The following is a 21,293-nucleotide window of genomic DNA, read 5'->3' as shown; positions in this document are numbered from 1 at the left end:
AGGATTTGTCAAGCATATCCGTGGCAGAATTAATAAATGCACTACAGGCTCAAGAACAAAGAAGATTGATGAGAATAGAAAGCTCTGCGGAAGGGACTTTTCAAGCAAAGTCAATGAAGAACAATGAGGGTAATCATCCTATTTGTCTTCATTGTAAAAAAACAAATCATCCAAAGAACAAGTGTTGGTGGAGATCAGATGTCAAATGCAGTAAATGTGGTTAATTGGGTTATGTGGAGAGGGTATGCAAAAATTAACAACAAAATGAAGCGAAAGCAGCAATGAATAGCCAATCAGAGGAGGAAAGGTTATTTTAACTCTACTCAAAATCATATTCATGCCTATGCCCCATAATCATACCTATGCCTCATAACCATAAACCATAAAATGTCTATATGCCTATATCTAAGACATCCAAACTTAAAAATTTGCATTTGCAGTCTCAAAGTCAAGTCACAAAGTCAATGATGAGTGTTGAATTATGACTTAAAATGTTGCTAATTCTGGTTTGAATAAGTCAGTTGTCAGTTAGATTATGACCTGTTATTTATGCTATTTTGTGGGAGAAAATATTTTCTAATTTGATTAGCAGATTATTCTACAAATCTGTGGATCTTTTGCTATATAAATACTTCAAGTTTATGCTCAATAAATATATCTCTTCTCCCAATCTATTATTTGTTGCTTGTACGTTCCCTTCCTTTTTCTTCTTTCTCCATAAAAACCAACATTTACTTACAAAAGGAAAATAAGAGAGGAAAATTAAATTCCTACCTGTAAGCAAAAATGCTCATAGATAAAATAAGATAGAAAATTCATTTTCCAAATATAGGCTAAGTAGCAGTATTTGTTGTCACGCCAGGTTCAACATCTGTGGCTTCAACTGCAGTAGTTTCCTTGGCTGCATCATATGAAGCATGCAATCCCACAAACAGATAGTAAATCAGCAAAACCAAAGTCCAAATTGCAAATCTCAGAAAGGAAGCTCCATTAATGGAGCCCATTATGAACACATTGATGGCTACGCTAGCAGAGGGCAGCCATGGAACCAGTGGCACTCCCCATACTTTTGGTTTTCTTGCTTCCTTCACTGCCAATTGAAGTCCCAGTGTGGCTAAGAACCAAATTCCAGCAGTGACTATGTACCCGATCCACCCGGTTTTGCTAACTGCCCAGTAAACAGCAGAGCCGACTGAGGACAATGCGATCAATACCAAGAACCCGATAAGCTTGTTTCTATCTCGGTTTGATGTCTCACCAGTGACATAATATCGCCTGACTATAAGCGCCAAGGCGACAAGCGTGAAGATAAACAGTGTAGCGATGGAGAGGAGGTTGGCCAGGACATCGAGGCTGGTAAATAAGGCGACAATGGAGTTTGCGATTGTCATGATGATTGTGGCATTCACTGGTGTCCCGGTCTTCTCATTGATGATTGCTAGGATTGGCGGAGCCATGTGTGCTCTTGCAATGTGAGTGAAGTACCTGGCCTGGCCTACGATGTTCGCTAGCAGAACTGTTGTCATGCCCTTGAGGGCTCCAACCGCGACGATATACTTTGCCCAGTTCATTCCTGTGGCCTGAAATGCCAGGGTGAATGGCGCATCGGGGTCAATTTGGGTGTATGGCTGCATCAAGCAGAGGGTTGCAGCTAGAAGGCAGTATGCTACTATGATTACTATCATGGAGCCAATGAGCCCGATGGGGATGTCTCGGCCCGGGTTTTTGATCTCCTCTCCCAGGGTTGTGAGTCCATCAAATCCCACAAATGCAAAGAAGAGAATCGATGAACCTCTAAGAATGCCTTGGAAGCCAAATGGGGCAAAATCTGAGAAGTTGGCAGTGTTGGCTTTCATAAGTCCTGCGACAAGGATGAACGCGATGACTACAACATGGACGATGGTGGCAACCGTATTGAACCGTGCAGAGCCCTTCATGCTCATGCATGCCCCAATGCAGATAACACCTGAAACAACAACGGCAACTGGATCTAAGTGTCTGTAATCTTCAGCGAGGGATGAGACATTTAGGCGGAAATCATCAGGTGTGCGGTTGCACAACGTGGCAAAGTATGAAGTCCATGACCTTGCCACACTAGCCCCGGCTACTATATACTCCAGAAGGATGTTTCCAGCCGCAACGAAAGCAATGAAGTCGCCAAGCTCCACTCTTAGATAGGCAAATGAACCTCCGGCTACTGGCAATTCGACTGAAAATTCAGTGTAACAGAGCACAGCCAGTAGAGCAGCACAGCCCGAAATGAAATATGAGATCACAACAGCAGGTCCAGCCTCAGCCCTGGCTACTTGCCCTGTGAGGACGAATACTCCAGCGCCCACTACAGCCCCAATCCCAAACCAAATCAGGTCCCACCAATTCAAGGTCTTCTTCATCTCGTGCTGGCTACGCGCACGCATATGATGTAGCTCCAGGTGGTCTAGGGATCGCGCCAAGAGACGATCTTTCAGCCTCGTTTTTGTGCTTCTTAATGCTCTGCCATAGCTTTCCCAGCTCTGGAATGATTCCTCTGGTAAGAAGTCATCCTTGTTGCATCCACAACCCCTTTTCTTCACCATACTGCCGTCGCCACCGGTCTCAGAACCAATCACCATTACTATCCTGGAAGGAAATTTTGAAGATGGAAGAGGACACAGGACATTATACAACATCACCTTGTAATCCAAGAATAATATCAATTTATCATGATCAGCCTATTATTATTATTTTTTCTAACCCACAAATTCATTAAACCAAACACAAACACCAAAAAAAGGAGCGAACAGCCCAGCAGTTGATTTCAAGATTTGCAAGGTCATCTTTTATCATATAGATCTGATCTTGAAAATGTAAGTTATATGGAACTTTGATACCATTAACATCTAAGAAATTCAACTTTTATAGATCCCAATGAAAGGAAGTAGGAATATATAAGAGATCAGCATCGACCCCAGAAATCCTAATCAACTTTTTTCTTTTGTGTTGAAAATCCTAATCAACAATTTCAAGTTATATAATCATCCTTAATCAATACAGTATCTTTACACAGTTAAGATTGTTTGGTTAATTATAAACTCTCTCTCTCTCTCTACACACACAAACACACACACAGACACTATTATATCATAAATGTACGCGCGCGCGCGCACACACACACAGAGATCACATAAACCCTGATCTTGAAGGATGCATTCACAAAGGGTTTCACTCAAATCACATAAACATCGACCTTTAAGGCCACTGGAGCATGCGTGGCTTTCATCGTGCGCGCGCGTGTACGTAGAGAGAGAGAGAGAGCTTATAAAAAATGGTAAAAAAAAAACCCAAAAAAAAGAAAGCAAGTAATCTTGAAATAGTATGAAACAAATAGATTTGGACCAATGCAGTTTTAGAGTGAAAGCGAGTACTAAAGTTGAAGGAGAACACAGAAAGAGAAATTTGTAGAGTTGCAGAAAGCCGTGGCAATGGAGGCTGCTAAGAGGAAGAAAACAAACGTACCTTTAAGCCAACAGAATCTGATCAGAAAAGACGGATGGAAAGCAAGCAGGCCTTGCTCCCCCGATAAAGCAAATGACGGGAAGAACGATAAACGTAGATTAACGCTCAACTTGGTAGGAAAATTCAGGTGTCTTCTGATGATGGTATTACAGTCTACAGAGAAATAGATCAAATCGTGGAAAGAGTGATCTTTTCCAACAGTGTAAAGAGTCGTATCAATTTGGGACTGATTGCCGGAGGAGTAGTATCACCGTTGGGAAGATCTATAAACGTGGGATTGTAGTCAAATAAATATGGCAGTTCCATTATATTCTAGCGCCCCGTTTGGCGGTGTGGTAGACTCAATACTTACTCTCTTTGGCTTGATTGAGGAATCAGAAAACAAATAATGAATGTTGTAATGAGATCAACAAATGAATTCAAAACAAATCCTAAAAGTGGGATTTGTCTAACGCAAATATCTAACTCAAACCAACCAAGAGAATCCGATCCTAATCCTTGACAACTAGTTTGATCTTAATCTTTCACATAGCTCACATATCCTTCCTTGGTGAAGATATGGTATATTCTAAAGTTTGTATCAATAAAGTTGAAGAAAATATTTATTATAAATAAGATTAATTACCAAAAAATAAAAACTCCATCTTTTATAATGTTTCAATTATGCACCCAACTTTGAATTATTTCAACAGGACCAATTGTTTTTAATTTATTTTAAACTTGTACCATTATCTTCTTTCATTAAAATTATTTATTAAAAAGCAAACACTCTTGAAAGCTATGCATATTCACCATGCCGAAATGTAAAATTCTTAGTTGACATCACCTAAATGTCTAATTTAATCCATCTTATTTAGCAAATAAGAGATTTTAAATAAGGTAATATGACATTTAAAAAACTATTCTATTAAGTCAATTCATTTTTTTTTTAAAACAATATCATTTAATTGAAAATAACATGCTAAAAATTAACGATCTCTTTTATCAATAAATTAATACATATTTGATACAAATTGAAGTTTAAACCTAGTATTCAAAAAATTGAAAGTTCAATGCATAATTAAAAATACAGTAAAAAATGAGTTTTCTTTTTTGATAATTAACTCTTACAAGCATTGATATTTTGTACCATCCTTTGCCTATAATACTATTCTCTGAAGCGACCAATTCTAAACACACTATGGACTGAGACATGACATGACACTTGACCTTTGTAAAAAGGACATTAGTAGAGAATTAGCTTAGTTTACAAGTTATTCTCTTCCGTGAAGACTCTTTAAGTCATTTTTAATTCTTTGTATGGTGAAAATAACACGACGTACATCAACATGATTGGTATTTTAACGGCAAAATTTACCGAACGTGAACAACAATTCATAATTAAAACCAAATAAATACAAAATATTATTATTAAACAAATACAAATTTGATCAAAAATTTAAAAATTCAAATAAAGTTTTTTTTTTTTTGGGTGACTTGATAAAAACTGAGTTAAATTTGTCAAATAACAAAAGGAGGGGGCTTTGGAAGCCAAAAGAAAACAAGAGCACAAAATCATTTATTAGCCAAAACAGGTCCTCGCATGCTGATTATGTTTTCATGTTATCAATGATGAACCAACTTCCCCCAGAAACAGAACCTCAAAAGACAAAAATTGAATCAATCTAGCACCGAGAAATGATCGACAAAGCTCAAGCACATCATCCCAAAAACTCATTTCCTTGGTTTTCAAAACTTGAGCTGATATAAAATGTTAACAAGAATGATTGTGAAAGAATGGGGCTAATCTAAAGTACAAGAATTAAAGGTGGGTTCTCTTTTTTGGCGCGGAAAGGGCAAGCAATGGACAAGAAAACTAGTAATTACAGTCCGATTAAGGGTGATTAAAAGACAACTATGTGAACAAGGTGACAACATCCCTTCGATATCCTCGTACAATTAACATTCTAGGCACATTTTCGACCAAAAGATCCATGTACTCCATGTAAAAGTACGCCGGGTGATTGAGAGGCGGAGGAGGTAGACTCACAAGCACTACAGCAGCCATTCTAGAGTAGTGTAGTATTGTCGAGTTCAGCTTCAAGGTGGTGTAGAGGAATTTTTCGACCTGCTGCTCGTTCACAACCACGGGCTTACCATCAGCCATCAGAGGCGTCCCTTCTTTCTGCGCCTTCTGCTTCATCTCTGCTAGGTGACTAGCAATTCGTCGCTGAGCAGCAGTGAATGCATCTACTGATTCATCTTGTTGTGAACCGCCCTCCACCTGGACGTCCCACGACTTCATTGATATAACAATCACTTCAGCCTGCATCCTTAGATCGTAAAGGAACTTCTTGACATCAGCCTTTAGCCCCTCCGCATCATCCTCCTCCTCTGCAATGCAGAAAACCTGAATCTTACAGCTCTCGAAGGTCTCCTTGGTTAGGAGAAGCTGGGAGAGCAAGAGCATGAGACCACCATCCCTCACAATCCAATACAAATCAATGGTACCATACTGCCTCTGATACTCGTTAGGCCACTCGTCAAGTCCCTTGACGATAACAACTGCCTTGTTTGCAACAATGCAGTCATTGATTATCCCTACAAAGGTGGCAGGAATTTCAATTAAGTTCTCACGTCGCCATATTTCAGGGTACCGCATCACCACAATGTTGGGCTTAAGATGCCCAAGGCCCATGGTTTGGACAATGCCACGGAAACCATCAGACATACTGGGAGCTACAACAATCTCTGCTACACCTTCACACCTTTTGTAGTCGATGTAAGTACTGAGCTGTTTGCAGGCAGCCTTGGCATCTTCAGCATGTTCATGGTAGTCTCCATCTAGTATTGACACAAAGATGGACATTCCCCTGCCCTTTTTCTTCATGCAGTTGGCAAAGTCAGCAAGCTTGGGATGGCAAGGAACATTCTCTGGTAGCTTGCCCCATGGCCGGCAGAATATGAGGGGAATAGGATACCAATTTTTTGGGTGAACTTGGTTTGCTGCATTGGCAAGTAGAAGCAAGTTAAACAGACAAAACAGATATTTCTACTTCACACTAACATGTATATGTAGCAGAGAAAAATTAGGATGCTGCATCGACAAGAATTCCAAGTCCAACACAATGTGTTCCCCATATCTCACAATAGAACTAATTCTAGCTTGCAAGGCGCAAGTGTGCACGCCCATCAAAGGATAAAGTGTGCAAGTTAAACTTAATTCCAAAACATTTGGTACTTGAGGATATCCCAACTAAACAGTGTAAAGACCAAACCATAAGTAGATACATCCATACTAACCAAGAATATGGTACATTCTGAGCCATGATAAGGGAACAGGAACAGGTACGTAGTATGTTAGTATGCTAATTTTGAGGTAAGGAAAGAGTAGGCTAAATTCGTTTGTTATTTGGGGTCTTGGTACATTTTATAGTTGTACTAAAGTCTAAATTTGGTAGATTGATACTTTTCTATAATAGAAGTAGGTTGAAGTTAGGTAGATTGATACTTTTCTATTATAGAAGTAGGTTTTTTTGTTTTTTGATTTCTTTTGTGTTTTTTGTACCAATTATGGAATAAAGAATCCTATGCAAAGGAAGTTAGATTTGAATATAATTCAAAATCCAATAAAACATGCAAGATAGTGAGATAGGCAAGCATTTTTCTCTAATTTCCTTTGAAAATTATTCTTACTTTAAGTTTCTTCCCTTTAATTGTTTTAATTTAACTCATGCACTATTTGGGATCCCCATTCTTGGGGATTCAGATTGCATTCCTTGTGAACCCAGGATGCAAAAGAACCACTATTTGGAACAGTGTTCTAAAACGCATTAGGTGCTAGTCGGGCACCACACTAGGGCCTAGCGCTTAGGATGCCTAGGCGGACTGCTATTTTTTTTTTTTAAGTTTTTAATGTAATTTCATGTTATTTTCAGATAAATTAAAGTTAAAAAAAAAAATAAAACTTATATATATGTTTATGTATATAAAAAGATAAATATATAAGTAGATTTATTAATATATTGTTTATATATATACACAAATAGATAAATATATAAACAGATCTGTTTATATAGAAACTGGGATGGCTAGGCAACGGAGATGGAGCTCGAGTCAACGAGGACGCGTCGGCAAGGATGGAGCTTGATGGCGGCAATGGTGTAGAGGAGGTCGCGATGGAGCTGGAGGCAGCGATGAGGTACCAACGGCTTTGAGGCAGAGACGTTCAAGTAGCGGCGGCCTTGGGCTAGAGAAGGGGGAGACGCGGAGAGATAAGCAAAAAATTAGGCGTCCCAGGCGGTGTCTAGCCGCCTGGGCCACCTAGGTGCCCCCGCCGATTAATCGGGCCAGTGCCTAGGGGGGCCGACTAGGCCAAATTCGCGGTGGCTGCCTAGGCCGATTTTTGGAACACTGATTTGGAAGGTGTGATCCAGATCTTAATTCCAGGGGGCTAGGAGGGAAGCCAATAACTATGGATTCATGCATCCGTTTGCAACTATGCATGCCATCACATAAGTCATATTATCAAAACTATATTGCCAAAATGGAAATAGAAATTACAATTGATAACATGAAGTGAAAATATGATGCATGTTCAACAAAAATGGTAAAGATTAGACAAAACAAAAACTAAATATGGTAAGTTAAAATTTAAAATTATAAAAAAAAAGAGAAGCATTTTAGATCATCAGAATGATATTAAGATTAGTTAATGCAAGTGATACAAACTGCCCAGAAAAAAATTTACATAAGTCAACATATTATTATAGAAAAATAAGCAGTATGAAAAACTAGTAGAAAGATTATAAACTCTAAATGACCTATCCAAGAGAGTTTCCTAGCAACTAAAACATGTTTTTTACTACCACATAGTTCTAAAATGACCGGAAGACTAAATGAACTCCATGTTACACCTCATTCTAAATTCTAACATGGATCATAAGGTAAGAATTGATAATTACAGTATTCATGTACCTTTTGTCTTCCCTCCCCTTGTGGCTAAGTATTTTTCTCATTTTTGTTGAGGGGAAAGTACACGCTATTCTTACTTTATTATCACAATCACAAGGATCCCAGCAGCTGAACGAACCAATTTTTGACAAGACCACCAAAGCCTTCCCTCATCACCCCCCCCCCCCCCCCCCCCCAACCCCCCTTTTCTCTCCATTGCTATGTATTCTTGATTTAGTACACAACCCTTTCTGTTTGTCTCCATCATACAATTTCGAAATATTTTGTCATTTTTCTAGCATGAATTCCTGGTTTTCATTATTTTGGACAGGGAAGATTCTTTCATGCATCTTGTACTTATCAAAATAAATAATAGTAAGCAAGAAGTTGAAATCCAGGCATGAAGTTCAGACATAAAACAAACATCACATGGCATGGAAGGTAGGTGATATCATGTTGCCCTATTTTCAGAAAAACAGTTTCAATAGTTTCAACAGGAGTACAATAATTGACACCAAAAACTGTATTGCATGAGGCTGAGAGACAAAACAAACATCACATGGCATGCAAGGTAGGTGATATCATGTTTCCCTATGTTAAGAGAAATAGTTCTATTTGTCCTGTACAAAGGAATATTAGCTGCAGTTATTGTTAAGTGTAGTTATAGTTTAGTTAAGTTTGTTGGTTAGGACTTGTCCACTTGTCTTTGTACAGCTATCAAGTTTAGTTGTATCTCTAACAGAATCAGTTGAGTTCACAGTCTATAAATACTCATATGCTCTTCTGTTTCTATTGTCAAGAATCATTTTCAGCAAATTTCAGTTTCAGTTCTCTCTTTTCAGGTTCTTTCTTTTTCTTCATAGAAGCTCTCACTTCACCCCATTTTCACAAAAATAGTTTCAAAAAGAGTGCAATAATTGATACCAATAATTGTGTTGTTTGCCACTTTCAAATATACATATTCTTCTCATGTTACACTGTTTCACTGGAGACCAATCCCTATGATTGAAAAGGACACATGTTTTATTTAGTCTGATCCAATAAATGCATCTCTTTATTCTCTCTCAACTTTGTGCAATTCATAGATGACATACACTTGTATATAGACAATTGATTTCTGTTTGTATAGGGATTCCTTGTTATTGTTTTAATATAGTTTTATCTATCACAACAAAGAAAGAAGAAGAATGGTTTCAACTATCACATTTGTTTCGTAGGTAAGTACTATGGCTAATCAGTAATTTCACTAAGTATAACTTGTTAATATGTAATATATTCTTTTCAAATTTTAACAAAGAGTTTGGCGTCTTGAACTAATGAAACAATAAATACAGAGATACAAATGTTAAGTGATGTCATTTATTCTTTTCCTGTTGCCAAAACAGAATCAAATTTAAAATAAAAACAACCACCTTTGATGGCTAATGATAAATATATTACAAAATTTTCATACCCAGTTGATAATTGTGTGCATACTAAAGTCTGATCATACCAAACAAATACAGGTTCAGGTGATCCAGAACTTGACAAACAACCACACATTGAGTGCATGATAATTTACTATAATACCTTCAAGCATTATTGAAATTATAAAATTTGAAGAATTATAAAAAAGAAAAAATAATAATCACTTTAAGCATACACACCTCCTAAGGATCGAAGACTTCGGAGTGCTAACTGAAAATATGCACTTTTGAAACCATCACCCCAGTCTCCAGCTTTCCCCTTGAGGCTCACATAATAATATATGAGACTAGCCAACGCTAGAGAGACCACAGTGAAAGACCAGGAAATGAAGAACATGATCACTGCAAGAAACAAAAAGAAGGCAACAGCAGAATATGTTTCAGGAACGTGTGAAAATAACACATGCAAAGAAATGCACGCAAGCCCAAAAAAGGCATCTTGTGGCAAAGTAAGACAATAGACTCCTGGTACATAATAAGTGCTTCCTTTCATCCACTTATAGCATCACTGAGTAAACAAATCTGAACCTTTTTAAGTTGTTCTTAGTGATACTCGCTGTAATGACTTCTACAATAAAAGAGAGGAGAGGAAGAGAAAGAAAACAGGAGAAACCAAGCTATCTATGTAAACTAGAACTATCTTCCTGACTCATTCTTCTTAAAAAATATCCAATCAACATAATGAGTTAGATTTCCTTAGTATGTGCTGAGAATTTGGCCTTAGCATGGTTTCAGTTGTACGTGGATATATTTATGGTCCGCTACACTCCATTAACATCTGGGCTATTTGCGATCCATTATCTCTTCGAAACCAGAGGCTGAAAGATGTATAACATCTATAAACAAAATCTTTCATGGATTCAGCAGGGAAAGAAATTGAATGCAATGGAAATCTATATTCCTGGCTTGACATCCATGGACAACAAAATAAGAAAAAGAAAATAATAATGGTAGAACGACAGAACTTGGATGAAAACATCATTTTCAATGATTTCTCATCATTTTACATTATTTATTTATTCAAACAATTTTTAAGCAGGGGTCAAACATAAAGGGAAAAAAAGCATTTCCTCCTGCCTTCTAAATAAGGGTACCAAATGAAGAAACAGAGTTTCCTTTTTCTTTTTTGCTCCAAAATAGAGTTCCCTGTTATTGCAGGAAAAGAATATATAAAATAGCCAATAGAATACCATTTCCTGTTACTACATGAAAAGGATTGTACAAGCTAGTAAGATATAAATGTCCCAGCAGATCAACAGCTATTTTTTCTCTGCCTAATACATTTAAAAGGTTTCCTCAACTAAGCCCAATCAAAAATAAAGAGGTAAGGTACAAAGTAAAATAACAGTGATCAGATGTCAAGGATGCATACCTATACAAAGTGATGCTCCAAGAAGAGAGAGACTCCAGTGGTGAAATTTCCACCGAGGCCGCCAGCTGGGAGCATCTAAAAGATCTAGAAGGAAGCAAGATAAGTTCACACCAGCATAGCATAGGAGGAAAAACATAGTTATAGTGGGTGTGATAAGATCCAGATTCCCAATTATGACACAGCAAACACAGATGAAGGCAGTAAAGAGGGTGGCAATATAAGGTTCATTCCCATCTGCAACCTTGAAGTAGTTAAGAACAGGTAGGATGTCATCATTAGCTATTGCTGCAAGCAGACGTGGAGCACCTGTCAAGCTCTGAAGTGCTGCACCTAATGTTGAAAGGATAATTCCTAATTGCACAATTGCAGGAAAAGGCCATGCAACTGTAGCTGTTAGTAGCCTGCACAAGTAGCTCCAGTTATGCCCTTAAAAGAAATAAGTTAACCAAATGAAGTTCAAACAAGCATCTTTTCTTATTAATTCATAGCATCAATAAAGGACAGATTGACCAATAAATCTTTCAAATTGTCACAAATATTCCAAAACCAGAGCTGTTAATTTTGTTTTTTCCAATATGAATCAAGTTTTGGAAGGAAAAAAAAAAAAAACATAGCTAAAAAGAAATAAATGAAAACAAGATCATAACGACAATTAAAAATCTCAAGATTAAACACTGAGGACAGTTCAATATAACTTAATGCTACAGTTCTACAAGAAGTTCAAATACAAAAGCAGAAAATCAAAAAACCCTACAACTACTTTGCCTTTTGTTTTATAAGAATTTCCATAAAATGTTAGCACTCATTAACATGTTAATCCTTTCTGTCAGAGGTAGCAAAAAGGTGTATAGACAATGAATATGTGCTTTGCTAAATAAGTGGAACTATATATATATTTGTGAATATGGGAAATCATCTATCATACATCCCAACCATGCAGCTTTCAAGAAAAGCAAAGATAATGTGCATGCCAAGGTTCCCAACACAAAATAAATTCAGAACAAAGCCCTTTGGCTGGAAGACAGTTGCTCTTCTATTTGTTAATTAAAAAGCATTTGATAGCAGATCCAGTTTACCAAAGTGAAAAAAACACCCATTCTATTACAATTAACACACTGCATTTAGAAATTATTAACTAAATTGATATTTGGAGCACTCATAGTACATTAATTAAAAAAACACTGATATAACCCTGAGATAAACAAAAATTCTTAAGCACATCCATGATGCAAATACAATTAGAGATAAAGAAAGAAGAAGTTTGCCTTTCTCGAGGCAGCAATTTTAAAAACCATACAAAAGACAACTACCTGTCTGTCAAAAGCTTTTGTCTGGTTGCAAGAGCTCCAAATAAAAACACAGAAATAAAATATAAGCCGGATGTTGAGAGAGTTGCAGCAAGAGTTCCAAGAGGAATAGAACTCTGAGTGTCTTTTAGTGAGGCAGATCGATTTGAACCTGCCATAATTCCTGTGACAGCAGGGAAAAAGAGACCAACCAAGGCACTGAAAAGAAAGGGCAATTATAATTACTTAGAACAGCCAAAAACTCCTATTGCACATCCAATTTCAAAACACTATAGGAACAAACTTCACCAGTATTCAAGGTTAATACACTTAAACAGCTTAGCCTCAAAGTAATAGCAGTGACAACAAACAATGATTTGAATTAATAAAACCAGACCAATGGTTAAGAAGAAGCAAAAGTTATAGAATTAATAGAATAAAATAAATGTGCGCACACATATTTTAATAATATAGAGCCTCTAAAATATAAAGTTAAAAATAAAAAATGGAAGAGAAAAAAAAAAGGTACTAAAATTGCACACTTCAAAGCTTAGGCACTTCTATGGAGATGCAAAGTCTGCATAGGATGTCAGAACTTCATGGACATACAAGTCATCAGTCAAATATCCTGCAAACATGTCAATTATTTGGGAAAAAAAAAATTCATTACTTGGACATCCTAATGCACACATCTCAAATATTTCCTGAAACAGCACCGAAAGTGCAAAACCTTCATTTCTTTTCATAGATACTTATACATTAAGTACATGGCAGTCAAGCATGCAATGTGCAATTTTTCATGAGTACTGGAACACAATCGGAAAGGGAAAACATTTCTTAATGAGTGAATAAATCATATTAAAGCAATATTTCACCTAACTATTATGGAAACTAAGCTCTCTTATAAAATCATCAAAAAAATAAAAAATGGAGGAGCAATACTTGGACAACAATCCTCAAAGCTACAAATGAAAAATATCAAATAAAGACATCTTTAATCAATGTATTGCCAGCTATACATCCTCAGAAGTGCATTAATTTACCATCTTGACCACATCAAGGAAAAAGGCCAAATGCCTCAACTTTCTTCACTCTCTTCCCACCACATCAAAAACAAAGATGCCATTGTATACTCCCTTCACCCTCTTACACGCTAGAAACCCCAAAAGCTTACAGAGTTGTTAGGGATTTGTTCAAAGCTAAGCTAGGATGCAAGGCAATAAGGAGAATGATAAAATAAAAATTTGGTCGGTTGGGGGGAGGAACAGTATGTAAAGTGATATGAGCAAGCTGGAGTGCCCACTAAACAATGGAGTAAAGAAGCAAATGTGGCCTGAAAGGAAAACAGAATATCGCATCAATTTGAGGATCATCATCTGGAATTAAGGGATTTGAATGTGGAGAGGTTTGTCAGTGAATGCTCAACTAATAGATTGAAGGTGGATGTTGCGTACACTCAAGAGAAGAGAAGGAGTTACAAATTGATCTGGTGAGAGGTACTGTAGGTGGAAAATCTATGGAATGAATATATTTGCGCCTGTAGGCAGTGGAAGTGGTGTTTCAATTATGTGGAATAGGAGGGTGCTAGGATGGAAGGATAGTGAGAGGGAGCTTTTTCCTTATCATGCATATTCAGGTGTGTTGAAGACACCTTCAGATGGGTGATCTCTGGTGTCTATGGTGATCCAGAAAGAAACAATACCAATTTCATGAACAATATCAAAATCTTAACGTTTGAAAATATGACAAGATGAATCCATAGCACTCAACATAAATATATCACAAGAACTAGAATTGTTGGGAGAACTTACTTAAAACTCCAGTCTATTTTCCCATTTGGATCAGGAATTCCAGCATTATTTGTATGCTGATAATCTGAGCTCCAGTTATCTTTGAAGGTTTGCAAACTCAAACCCGTGATTCCAGCTACATCAAGCATTGTAAGAGAAGTTAGTGAATTTTCTATGCTCGCTTCACTACAAGTTCAATAAGATAAAGATCAATAAGAGTAATATGACACATAAAATTATGGAGTTTTTTTATGCCGTTTCTTCATTATTTCTAAAAACCGTACACCGGTTTCTCACTTCATATCCCAATTCAAAAAGCATAAAAGTATAACCAAAAACCGCTATACAGTTTTCAAAAATAAGGAAAAAACCATATTACCAGTTCCTTCACTATTTTTGAAAACCGTATAACTGGTTTATTTTTTATTTTTGAAAACCATTTACTGGTTTTTTACTTTGTAGCAAAAAACAATCTTAAACATAAAATAAATCGTGAACAGGGTTTCTTTAATTAATCAGTAAACCAGTAACATGATTTCAAAATTTTTAGTGGTTCCAGTTTACTCAATATTTGTTTTTGATGTCAAAATGTTCTTTAAGAAACCAATTTTGCGGTTTTCCTTTATAAATCAATAAATTGGTATCTAACGATGAACAAACTGCAAATGGTTTTTCAAATTTTTGTATTTTCTTCATAAACCACTTTTCCTGTTTATTCATCATTGAATAAACCACAAAACCAGTTTATTATCTATGTATTAACAATCCCCAAATTCTTAATAAAATTGGGGGAAAAAATAAAATTTGAAACATGTGAGAAATCACTGGTTTTTTCTTTATTTTTGAAAACCATATAGCTGTTTTTAGTTATACTTTTATGTGGGATTTGAGGTGAAAAACCGATAAAAGTATAATTAAAAACAGCACCGAATTTCTTCTTTATTTTTGAAAGCCATATGCGGTTTCTTCTTTATTTTTGGAAATTGTATAGTGGTTTTTAATTCTGATGCTTATATGTTTTGGATAAGGGAGATGAAAGAACATTCAAATCATAGAGTTTTTGAGTGGTAAATATTCTAGTTGGAGTTTTAGATTGATAACTTTTTAAAAAAAAAGAAGAGTTTTAAATATAACAAAAATCCTAAAATTATAGTAAATTCTTGGATAAAGCCACTGCAGCACAACTATTAGTTATTCAAGCTATAATAGAAGTTTAGCTACACTGAAAATTACAGTCTGCTTAAGATACTGCAACCAATTTGACAAGGCGATCAAAAGATACAATTTATTAGCTGTAAATAAGCAGCACACATCATATTACAAGGTGATCAACAATTGATCGCTTTGTGTGAACCTGTCCAGTAGTGAAATTACTGCTGTTAGGGAGGTGTAAAGGGTGGCAAGATTAGCTTCCAATCTATGTTTTAAGGTGGGTTATCTTCCCTGTGTATTTAGGTTTGCCTTTATGGTCAACCTTCAAATCAAAGGCTATGTGAAATACGGTAGTTGAAAGGTCCAAGAAAAGGTTGGCCTCATGGCAGAGGTAACACCTCTCAAAAGGCAGGAACCTAACCCTAGTAAAGACTGCTCCATGCAGTTTCCCACTTACATTCTTCTATCTTTAATCTTAACCCGTCTCTTAATAGTTACACAAATTGTAAAGGTTGCAGGATGGTTTGCAGGATGATTTCTTGTGGGCTGGTTAATAGAATAAGATTTAAGTTTCAGGCCAAGAGGGAGCAGTAATGCATGGCTAGGAAGGGGGTGGGTTAAGAATTATAAGTTTGGACAAGTTCAACAAAAATGTTGCTGGGGAAGTGGCTTTGGAGATTTATGTTAGAGACAGAAACTATGGAGGGAAAGTGATTGCTTGTATATATAAGAGTAAGTGGTGGAGGAGGACAGGCGGAGACATAGTCTCTTCCCCTTATGAGTAAACAGCTATTCTAGAGTTTGGGGCGAGTTTATTCAACTTTTCAATATTAGGGTAGGGGCAACTTTTCCATATTAGGATGCTGCTGGAATCTGACGTATGAATTATATCCTTGACTCTTTGAGGTGGTACCTGACAAAATCATAATGATTTCACACCATATAAAGGCTATTTGGAATGCTTCCTCATCACATAAAACATGTGCGGAAATTGGTGCCTCTATATGCATCAAAGAGAAAGTTCAGTTTCATGTTTAATTAGTTTAAATTAATAAAGTTACATGTTCAATGTAGTTTACATTTACCATTTTGATATTTTAGGAGACACAATAAATTATCATTTCAAATTGATGTTATTATTTTGGTTTAGGTTTAACTATACCAAAAGTGACTAGGAAACTTATTTGAGCTTACAATAAAAGATAGTTATAATTGAATTAATTTTTCATAACCATTACCATTTATCCTCAGTTTATGTCACTATCTAAAAGACACTCCCATTATTTGCATATCATAAATACCATAGCTGGTGCAACTTTTTCCCAACTATTACTTGAATTTAGCATTTTTTATGAGCCCATAACACTAATTAACAGTTTAAAACTTTTTATTTGTTTCTAATATTTATTAGGTTGTAACTTTAGTATGGTTCTTTTTATTATAAAAAAAATTATAACATGTTTGCAGAAAATATGTCTTAAATTTTAGGAGCAGTTCAAACTTTGCTTATGACTAAGATTACAATTATTATGTTTGGTAAATTGGTACATTTATGCACTTGAAAAAATCAATTTGTTTGATGTCTCTTACTGTTTTTTGTTGAATTAATTTCAAATTGATTGTCCATGCCCTTACATTAAAAGGATGAAGAGACTTAAAACATGTTTCAATTCTTTAATTATTGCGAGCATGCAAACATTCTATATAGTTCTTACTACATTTTCAAATACTTTTATATGCTTCCAATACCTTCTCATTTTCTTGTGTTTTTCTAAGGTTTCAGAATCACATCCATATTTGAGCTAACTGAAACAACATATTGAAGAAATGTTTTCATCCTTGTTTCTAACTGTGATTTATGCCCAAAGACACTGAGTGAGAGGCTTAATATGCATTATTTCATGATTGCCATTACTTAACATGCATTACGACCACATTTTTGATTTAGAGAACATGAAAGTTAAAAAAGAAAACTGAAAAGGCTAGAAGGAAGAAAAGGCAAAAAAACAAATACACACTCACCTTCTGGATGATCCTTCCTTGCTGCAGCAATCCCCACAAATATACAGAAAATTGATAGTAAAACAGGTATAAGAAAGGCAGGTGCAACTCGATTGATTATTTTCACGCCACCGAACACAATAAAGCACAGAAGGATGGTAACAATAATCCCATAAATTTGCAAGTCATGTAAACTTGGACTTGAAATAGGCTCCGCAACTTCTGTACCGTTAACTTTTGTTACAGTTTCTGCACAGAAAGGGTGGGAAGCAAAGTTAAAGTTGTGGGAGCACAATGTGTTGAACTTTTTCCAACTGTCGATTCATAGCCTAATGAGAACTCATGCAATGCGTAGAGACATGCACAAGGTGTGATAGGGGAAAATCAAAAATTGACATTTCAGAGCCTAATGAGAAGACTCTGACAGGTATAAGGGATCTTCAGGATAAGAAAAACAATGTGCTCCACTATACTATCCCAAGGTATTCCAAAAAAATGAAATAAACCTATAGATGAGAGTAATAATTGAAATTTCAAGCTACTCATGAAATTGCCGAAAAAAAGTGTATACTTAGACAAAGCCACACGTTCATTAAATTTCTACACAAGAAGTTCCAAAGGGCCATTATCCAGAAAATGAAAGCAAGAGTAAGATTAATTTAAACCAAATATCTGAACAGCATCTCCTTCGTCATCTTAAGACATTACCTCTGAAAATACCAGCACTTGGTATAGTTTTTAGAAAAGTCTCTACAGCTCCCAATACATAACTGAAAAGCATAAAAGAACAAAAAACAAGAGCCACAGTGTTAAGCAATTGGGTTCTAAAACTTATGACAAATTAAAAGCAATAATTGTTAGGTCACATTTCCATAATCCATCTTGACCTCAACCATAAAAAAAGTCATGTCATTAAAAATAAAGTCCTATATACACTCACAGAGCTCCAGCAACTGCATTCCCTAGGAAAAAGCATAATCCAATGCTGACTCCAACCTCTGGACCCAAAGCTCGACCGATGAGGTAATATGGTCCCCCACCCTACAAGCAAAGTAGACAGATCAAGAAAGTAGATCAGTAAAGACTTCTGTTAAAGAATACCAGTTAATTTTTCTTTGGATAAGTAACAAGAGACCATATAAGTTTCTAGGTGGGTCTATTAAAACCATTAGTTTGAATGTCTTAAGCATCTGTATCAGGAACAAGCACAGGAAGGGGGAAAATTCCAACAAGAGTAGATCAAAACAGAACAAGTTCTCTCCCACCATGGCCAATCAAAGAATACATTGTTATACTACACTAAAACTCCAGTGTAAAATCATAATGCTGTAAGGCAGAATTAGTTGAGTTAAACTTTATAAAAACAAGATCAATCATCCCTGGCTTAAACCTAAGTCTGGTACGTGTGAATAAATTGTCAATAGTCAATACTTGACTATTGAACCACACTAACTTGCTTCTAGTACCTAATGGCAGGGAGTGGTCACTAATTACTTTTAAGATCAGTCTATGATGTCACAATTTCAGTTGAACGGATAGAATTTGCCCTCAATATCCCTGGTTGACAAAGGAAAAAAAAAAAAAAAAAGATATATGATATGCAGAGAGCAGGGGGAAGGAGATCAAGGTTCGAACACTTTTGAAGATTATTGTCATCACAAGCCTTAATCACACTAGGTAAGGTCCACACAATATGGATTCCATGTGGGAACGATCCAATGATTTTTTAAGCTAGTTGCCAGCTACCTAACACAACCATGCCCTTTTATCAAAGCTTGGAATAACAAGCATTCAAAATGTATGCATGGATTCTTGTGTTACTTTAAGAGAGGAGACAAGGGATAAGAAGAAGAAGACCAGTTTACTAACACCATTATGGCCAATGCACCTTATAGACTTCTACATTTTTGTGGGGCCCATAACTTTTCAAAGTAATTACTTTTCTCGGGTCAACTCATTGAGCAGGCATGACACACTTCCATTCCTCTTTTTTAATTAACTTTTTACATCATTTATCAGAATATGAAATGACATCATCAATAATTGAATAAGCTAACAACTCTACTACTCTTCAAAAAGGAAATTTATAATAACACCCCTTAAGGTTTCTGAAAATTGTGGGAACACACATGAGGGGTCTGCAATAAACAATAGTATAATTGAAGAAGCATGTACTTTTCCCTTTCTCGTTAATTATATAATTTTACTTGTACACAGCACAAATAGGATTTTTTGCCCTTCTCCTTACCTGTGACATCCCATAAATTTATTAATAAGCATGGGAAGAGGATCCCAATGAGAGAAGAGAGGAGTTACACCAAAAATTTGTTGAAGCAAAACAGTGCAAAGTGGCAGCCAGGATTGCTGAAGCAGGTGAAAAACCTCAAGTAAGAAGCTGAATTTAGAATCAGTTTTGGGGACTAAATAAGGAGATAAATATCTGCATTTTTAATATGTTATTAGGCATAAAAAGAGGATTCTAATGATATAAAAAATATTAATTTTGGTTAAGAATTGAGTGGGTTGGATTAAGGATTTAATTAAGAAGATTATGGTCAAATAACCAAGGATTATTTAAGTCCCAGATCTAGTATCTTGTAAAAGGTTCTAGAAACATGACGAGGAAGTTGAATTACTGAAGCATACAGGTGAAATGTCTCCCTGCAAGAAAGGCTTACATTTAAGGCTAGGTGGCAGCAAGAAATGAGGAAAGGGTGGCAGCTGCTTCAGATGAAACAGATAGTTGGCCGTTCCTCTAGGAAACTGCCACCAAACAAGGGCTAGTCTAAGTGGCAGCCAGGGGCTGCCACACACTCAGCTGTTTCAGCAGCTTGGAAATACCTATAAATAGGCCTTCAACCTCTCATTTTCAGCACAAGTGAGTTAGACTGAGAGACCCTCGCAGGAAGGCATTATTGCAGTGTCCCGCCCCTGGCCAGGTGCCATCCCATGACCCCCCCCCCCCCCCCCCCCCCCCCCCCCCTTCCCCCCCTCCCCAAGTGAAGGCAGAAGGGAATCTTCCCACCAAATGGATGTCTCTCTGATACCTAGGCATGTAGGCCCTCAATTCCCATTTCAGTCCCAGGTCTAGTTTTCATTATTGGGGGTTTCACTGTTCTCACATCATAACATTGAAGCAAGGCAACGCCAAGCATATATTTATCATAAATCATCATTCTATTTATCTCATGTATAGGTTTAATACATCAACATACAATTTAACATACATCATTCTACATGACTTTATACAATACTTCCAACCCTTATGTGGCCCAAGCTGATCTTCTTTTCCATCTTCTGCATGGTCTGGATTGTTAAAATGCAATGCATGAGAATAAGATTCTCAATAAGACATGGTATAGCAATGCAATCATACATCACGCTGGTTAGTAACAAATTTCATGAAGACAACCCTTAACCATGACCTCCCATTCCCCTAGTGCACCCCTTCCTAGATTAAAGCTCCCTTTATCCTTGGCATCAATCCCGCGGCCTAAGGGTTCCAACCCTGGCTAAACATTAATAACCATTGCACAAGGGTTATTGCAACACATTTATGGCTTGAACCTTCATTATGCATACATGTCATTTTATGCATTAGGCTGCCATAAAATCATTTTATGTCATGATGCCAACATAAAATAACCATAACCATGTCCTTACCTCAGTTTCCAGCAGAACTTCCTCATTTTCTTTAGCTTTTTCACTCCAAGACTCATTTTTATGGAGGGCTTCTCACTCTAACTTCATTTGTGTTGTGAAATGAACAGAATTGGTTCCTATGGAATGGAACCTGAAA

The 21,293-nt window shown here is 36.5% G+C and overlaps 2 protein-coding genes across 3 annotated transcripts in view; both read right to left on the bottom strand.

Annotated features, from left to right (window-relative positions):
* Positions 1 to 664: 664 nt before the first annotated feature.
* On the bottom strand, positions 665 to 3,960 carry LOC127793081 (cationic amino acid transporter 1-like). Its single transcript, XM_052323856.1, has 2 exons — positions 3,496 to 3,960; positions 665 to 2,619 (listed from the first exon to the last, which is right to left on the bottom strand). The coding sequence occupies exon 2, from the start codon at positions 2,610 to 2,612 to the stop codon at positions 834 to 836; it is 1,779 nt and encodes a 592-aa protein (XP_052179816.1). The 5' UTR covers positions 2,613 to 2,619; positions 3,496 to 3,960; the 3' UTR covers positions 665 to 833.
* A 1,235-nt stretch (positions 3,961 to 5,195) lies between these two features.
* Positions 5,196 to 21,293, bottom strand: part of LOC127792966 (cation-chloride cotransporter 1) — a 49,305-nt gene continuing 33,207 nt past the window's right edge. For both annotated transcript variants that reach the window (XM_052323669.1, XM_052323670.1), the window contains 8 exons: positions 18,435 to 18,535; positions 18,203 to 18,264; positions 17,516 to 17,743; positions 14,363 to 14,477; positions 12,576 to 12,770; positions 11,266 to 11,666; positions 10,074 to 10,235; positions 5,196 to 6,480 (listed from right to left, as the gene is read on the bottom strand). In XM_052323669.1, the coding sequence (XP_052179629.1) occupies positions 5,390 to 6,480; positions 10,074 to 10,235; positions 11,266 to 11,666; positions 12,576 to 12,770; positions 14,363 to 14,477; positions 17,516 to 17,743; positions 18,203 to 18,264; positions 18,435 to 18,535 (2,355 nt within the window). In that variant the 3' untranslated portion in view covers positions 5,196 to 5,389. The remainder of the gene's footprint in view (positions 6,481 to 10,073; positions 10,236 to 11,265; positions 11,667 to 12,575; positions 12,771 to 14,362; positions 14,478 to 17,515; positions 17,744 to 18,202; positions 18,265 to 18,434; positions 18,536 to 21,293) is intronic.

This window comes from Diospyros lotus, unplaced genomic scaffold (assembly GCF_014633365.1).
Source record: "Diospyros lotus cultivar Yz01 unplaced genomic scaffold, ASM1463336v1 superscaf1, whole genome shotgun sequence".
Lineage (NCBI taxonomy): Eukaryota > Viridiplantae > Streptophyta > Magnoliopsida > Ericales > Ebenaceae > Diospyros > Diospyros lotus.
This window is presented reverse-complemented; position numbering and strand designations above follow the sequence as displayed.

Bases quoted from the DNA above. Each gene is read 5' to 3' on its own strand.
- LOC127793081 (XM_052323856.1), bottom strand. From the start codon at position 2,612: ATGGTGATTGGTTCTGAGACCGGTGGCGACGGCAGTATGGTGAAGAAA.